The sequence below is a fragment of the Cyprinodon variegatus genome, unplaced genomic scaffold (genome assembly GCF_000732505.1).
Source record: "Cyprinodon variegatus isolate N-32 unplaced genomic scaffold, C_variegatus-1.0 Scaffold148, whole genome shotgun sequence".
NCBI classification, from domain to species: Eukaryota; Metazoa; Chordata; class Actinopteri; order Cyprinodontiformes; family Cyprinodontidae; genus Cyprinodon; species Cyprinodon variegatus.
Window position 1 is genome coordinate 924,028 of NW_015150601.1, and position 6,366 is coordinate 930,393.

Here is a 6,366-nt window from a genome sequence, read left to right on the forward strand (position 1 = left end):
TAACACAAGTTCAGCACCTGTGCTAACATGTCCGAAGAACTTTGATGAGAACAATAATGTGACCTCAACTGGGTGCACATAGGTATACGTTTTTTTCTTTCTACTCTTCTGTTACGCTAAAAGACTTCCCTCATGCTGGGATAAGCTTCCACTCCATGCAATGCAAACACAAACATCATCACAGTGAGTCAAAAGTCCCAGATTTCTGTGATCCCGGATATCAGATCTGTTTCACAACATCTCCTCCTGCATCCCATCCAGCAGATCAGCTCACACCCACACAGAGACTTTGGCAATTAAGCCAATAAACTGGTTTTTGTTTGCATGTGGATTTCCAGTACATTCAAATCATTCACCTTGTAGGTATTCAAGCAAGGTGATGTGTCCTTTTTAATTCTCTCTGAATACTAAGTATGACAAATGTAATCCCAAAGCTTTTTAAAAAAAAAACATCATTTGTCATTTTGTCATTTCACTTTAAACTCCTGTAGCTGTAGTTGTCTGATAGATCATTTTAACAAAACTCACCCTCAACAGCAATGGATGAGAGTCCCACCATTCTGCAGGATTAAGCAGGAAACAAACCAGCTTGATTACATACAAAATAACTGCAAAAAAAACTTATATTTGTATTCCTCTGCCAGAGCTTCCCAGCCTCTCTCTGTCCAGTGAAGCCGTTATACCAGAGTTAAGCTGGTCGGCTGAATTCGCACTCCCTTTACCTCTCCCTTCCTCCATCTGATCTGTTATCTCCCTCCACCTCCCTCTCTTTACCCTCCTCTTTTCCTTTTGGGGGGTAGGGAGACGGTGGAGCGGTGTGTGTTTGTGTGTGTGGGTAAGCCTGCTCTCCACTGTAATCCTGGGGATTGTATAGCACCTGGGAAAGGCTTGCTGTGTAAACACACATGCCGACTAATAGCTAACCCGCATTCTTTATTCTCTCACATTCTTTCACCTGAAACTAAAGTTTTACAGATCAACCATCCTAACAAGATGCCCACCGCCAAGAAAAAGTTTTAAAAAAGACAATATTTTAGACAGTGCAACAAAATGAAAAAAATCATCACTAGCTTTTCTGTCCCACAGCTGAAAATCTATATGTTGCAAGTATTGTTTTAAAATATAAAAGCTCAAACGTGAAACGGTAGATTGATTTCAGCAGAGTGGAGGTAGAGGTGAGGTTTCAGAGTTCCACGTGGATGACTTGTTACCCTGAGGCGGTTCAAGTGCCCCGAACATGATGAAGCACGCTGCCCTCAGTCACTCACTGCACAAACAATCCTCAAAACTACACACTCCAACACACAGCCATATGCACCACAACATACAAAGGGTACATAGTTGATCTCTGTCCGTACAGCAGGATTTTATCGCCATAAAAAGAGCTACATCAAAGATGGTGGGGGCCCCCATGTTTCTTCTATTTTAAGTTTAGCTTTTAACTTTTTTTTATCCTTTTTTTAATAATGTTTTATTAAAGTAATAGAAGAGGGGAAATTGGATTATTAACTCTAATGCTATGTTCAGACCACACGCGATAGAGGCAGCAGAAGCAGCTAGTTTACATGCAAAGTCAATGGTTTACAGTAAAGGTCCTGTAGCGCGTCTGAGCAGCTGAAGCAACGCCTCATGAACTTCTGAGTATCTGACGCGCGAGACGCACTTAAGAAGCAGCAGCTCCTGGAGTTGGAAAATCAAACTTTTGCTGCTCGACGCGCCACATCTACCAATCAGTGAAGCTAATCTGGGAGCTGGCAGGGAGACAGACACAGCGCTGCTGATGCAGAGCGCTATAATCAATCCTGTTACAGTTTATTAACGTCTAAATTAACTTAAAATGTTGAAACCTGCCGTCAAAATATGTTTAATTTTATCATTCTGATGCCTGCAGTTTGGATCACGCTAACAAAAACGCTAACATCTACTTCCAGCCGCTGCAAAATCTAGCTAAAAAACGCGAAGAGGCGACCGGGCCAGAGGCTGCTTTTTAAGGGGATTCCCAGTGACAGCACACAGCCGGTGTAAGGGGGTCTGAGTGGCTCATTACATAGGTAATAACATCTTATTACATACACTGTTATTACCTATACATATTTGCTATTATTTTACATTTCATGGGTCTAAAGTAGCTGAAAGTCTTGAAGGAAAGTACTGCCTTCTAAGACAGACTGAGTTCTGACATTTAACATAGGTGACGAAAAAAAAACTAAGCTTATTTTAAGAGGTGAGGGCAGGGGAGGACAAATGGGACATCTTAAAGTCGTAGGGAAACGGCCATTCTAACTGTAGCAGTTCTGAATTCTGCCGAGTGGTGCACAACTTTACATGAGTGAATAAAGCGAATTTGAGTGGTCACTTATCAAGAGGGCGGGATTGTTGTGGTGGAAGGTTCGCAAGCACGTTTGATCGTGGCTGGTTTCTCAGAGGCATTGTTGCTAACCAGTTAGCAACTTAGTGCTAGTAGGTTCCCAATGGGAAATTATAATGTGAACAAGTAGCACTAAATTGGTGACTTAGAAACGACACCGTCAAGGAAATGCCATGGACAGAGGAAATGATTTCCCTGCAACTTTAAAAAATGACTTTCGTAGAAATTTTAGACCAATAAAACAAGTTATTCTACTTGTAGAAAACGAACGGTTGTTGTTGACACGAAGTTAAAATTAGTGTAGCCTAATATGGCCGGCTGACCGAGCTAAAACACGCTAACCTGTTAGCTACTAAGTACAGCTAGCCAGAGAGCTACACAGCGTCCATAAAGCTCGATGCTTCCTAGCTCCAATTTAGCTTAGGGACCTACTGGTGTTCCTAGCTAGCGTTAAGAAATATACGTCTGCCCACAAGGATTCGCCTGATTGGCACCTAACGAAGTTTAACAAAAATAAAATATTTCTTCATGGTTACTCTGTGAGACACACGCTAATGTCCAGACCTTCACGTGTTTTAGGTTTTATAACAGAGAGCCTTAGCCCTTACGTATATTTGTGTAACTTTTGTTTTTGTAGTTCTTTTTGAAAAGGCTAAGGATTCTCGCTAGCATACTTCAGTGTAGCAGGCTGTTGTGTTAAAAAAGGTCGGCTTTACGCCAAAAATATGACCTTTGACGGACGTCTGGGCTTCCTCTACAGCGCATTTCTGCACGGACGATGGTGCCGCTGAAACTGGAATGGTGCCCTTACTCTGAATTTTAATAAGTGTTACAGAAACAGTGTTTTCAAAACAAAAGTCTGGTCAGCAAGGAACAATCAATGGATCATTTTCTATACCTAAAACTAACATGTTCGCAGTGATTTGATGAATTGAAAGTTCGTAAAAAAACAAAAGCAATAATTTTTGTCGCTATCACTGAGTCTGGGAGCGACCATTTTGGCCCAAATGTAGTAACCCCTCCCTCCTGCCATCTTCAGGCAGTGACGTCACGGTGCGGTAAGCCTAGCGCCATTCTCCCCGCTTTACAAGCTAAATCAATGGCAACTACTAGACACATCTGCAATCAACAACAATTATTGAAGATTTCCAGAGGACTTCACCATTGAAATTCATCAGAGCTATAGTGAAACTGACATTGCCCACGTGCATGGCAGCTGGATGTTGGAATACATCGGGTAAAAATGGGGGGAAAAAAGAAATATACACCTTTCCTATTCCTGATCCTCCAAGGACGGGTTGGTCGTTGGATCGCCAACTTGAAGAGGGAGGATTTGCCATCGAACTTCTGGCCAGAGAAAAAACACGTAATATGTAGCCAACATGTCAGAGAAGAATGTTTTTAAGATGACTTGGTACTTGATGATAATAGCGCGTTGTGACAAACACCAGATACAGCACTGGGACTTGATCAACAACCGATACAGCGCCGTGATGTCACAAACCAGTAGGTGGCAGTAGTGTTCTTTGACAAACATAGATGCCTCCAGTAAAGCACATTAAAATGAAAATTACTCTGAATTAAAAACACTGATCATTTATTGAACAGTATGTAATAATTTCATATTTAAAGTACTTTTCCTCTACCTTTTTTCCCTCTCCCTTCCTTGGAGGAACCTAGACCAAAAGATTTGTCTCTTTCAGGTCTAACACACTTGTAAAATATACTGCTATTACACCTACTTTGAGTTTTTATGTTTCTACCTCTTCTTTAAACTGTCCAAATGGCTATATCTGTTCCTAAATACAAATGTATTTGTCTTCAACACAGATTGTTTGCATTAACCTTCCCCTGGTGATTCTGTACCAACGCTGTTCCAACTCAAAACAGATGTAAAACATTCAAAAATTGTTAAATAGGGGGGGTTGCACATTCTGAGTGATGTTGAACTGTTTCCAAAAATCTAATTGTACAAAAGCCAGATCTTCCTTGAGGGAAGGTACAAGCCTCAAGGAACCGGCACACCCTGTAATGCTTGGTCATGGTCGGACAAACCGCTGCTATCTGTGACTGACTGTGAACTCTGACCTCCCAAATGAAACTGTGACACCCACACCCCCGTTGTCCAACGGGAAAGCAGCACTAAAATTAACATGCATCTGTAAAATTCACACCCTTATATTTCACATCACAGGGATTTTGAGGTAATCTAAAATATTTTTAAAACTACATTGAAGATTTGAGTTTGAAGTACTGTAGATAATTGTGATTAATTTAAAGTATAAGAAGCTCAAACAACATAAAAGGAGAATGGTAGTTTATTTTGTATTTTTTTAAGAAGGATGCTGCGGGAACCTTTAAAATCACACCCTTAGCTATTGTCTTTGGACATGTTGTACACACAAATTCCTCTAAACCTGATATGCCATGAAAGAACTCAGCAGGTTGGTGATCTTGCGGTGTCCAGAAACAATGTGTTGGAGTCTTTGTCAGCTGAAAAATATTACCCTGCTACTTTTTGTTTTGTGAGCAGGCAAAATATTATCTCAGGCTAAGTGAGTCATGGGAGAGATTTTTCTGCAAATTTGAAAACAGAGGGGTTTTACTCAGTACCACCATATAGTTATATAACTGAGAAGTTAAAGGATGATTATTAGAATTACTTTAACCAAAAATAATCATGTTAAAATATCATGTGACTTTGTGTTCAGTTATCTGGGTTTGAAGCAGTAGAGCCAACATTTGTTAGTGTTTAGAGCTGTATTTTTGACCTCATTCCTTTCCTAAAAATATAAAAAACTCAGTTAGAGGAGTCCGTCAGTCTAATACTTTTTTTAAGACAAAGCTTACAACTTTTCTTATGAATAAAGCTTATAGTTCAAGTGGCTCAGGTTACCTAAAGCGAAATCTGTAGCTAGCTTCTATAGACTTGGGCTGCTGGAGGACATAGGGACCCCTTACCATTGCTCTACTTATTCTACTATTAACCAATTTTTCAATATTTCTTACCTTAATTTCTATCTTTAGGTTTCTTTTTTTTCTCTTCTTAGTAACTACATTTGGGATGGTCGTCTGTGTAGCCATGACACCGTCCTGCTGTTAACGTCATGTTATCGGTGATCCATCCATGTTTCTCAACGTCTAGTCTTGTATATTTCATACATATTGCTACTAGTTGAACTTTTAATGGTACTAACTGTATGTGCTCTCTTTTATCCACTTGATGAACGCCAGCTTGGAGGTCATTTGGTATCCCTCTTCGAGAAACAGTCACTTGGAGAGTTAGTCTTCAATTAAAGACGTAAAATGTATTGGTGCATCAGACCTACTATGTTCCATCTATGTGTCTGCTTCTGTATTCTCAAACCCATCAAACCCAAAGTCCAGAAGGCGGCTTACACCAAACCTGGTTTTACTGGAGATTTCTTCCTCTTCACTGTCATAACATGCATATGCACTATAAGGGATCACTGCAAAGTTAACGACACACAATGCTAACGGCTGGCCACTGTTGCTAAACATCCGGGAGAAGTAAGTTCTTCAAGTTAATGACTTGACGCAATCTATTTGGTTTATCTTAAAGAGAAAACTTTTTAACTAATCTTTGTGTCTGATATGATTGAAGGAACTCTGTGAAGTGTCTCACGTGCCAGGCCAACAATTCCCCCTAATAACCCCTCTTTCAGAGACCAAAGAACCCAAATGACCTATATTACTAAGGGACGGACCTATTCTTCCCATTAGCATGTTTTCTAAGCCAAAACAAGGCTTTTTTTTTTGGTCCACTTTATAAAGTCTCAAACTCAACGCTAAACTTGGGAACAAAGTCCTGGGGTTTGTTTTTTAACTTTTTTAGTAGGCTGACAGGAAAGGGGCTATGAGGGGGAGAGACATGCGGCAAAGGACCAGAGGTCGTATTTGAACACGGGTCGGCAGCGTCGAGGACTACACTGCAAAAACCATCTAGAAATAAGTACAAAATTTCTTAAATTTAGTGT

At 40.3% G+C, this 6,366-nt stretch overlaps 1 protein-coding gene across 1 annotated transcript in view; it reads right to left on the minus strand.

Annotated features, from left to right (window-relative positions):
- Positions 1 to 739, minus strand: part of LOC107086312 (actin filament-associated protein 1-like 1) — a 50,023-nt gene extending 49,284 nt beyond the window's left edge. Inside the window, exon 1 of the mRNA XM_015377179.1 lies at positions 529 to 739. Coding sequence (XP_015232665.1) covers positions 529 to 559 — 31 coding nt within the window. The 5' untranslated portion in view covers positions 560 to 739. The remainder of the gene's footprint in view (positions 1 to 528) is intronic.
- Between the last annotated feature and the right edge of the window lie 5,627 nt (positions 740 to 6,366).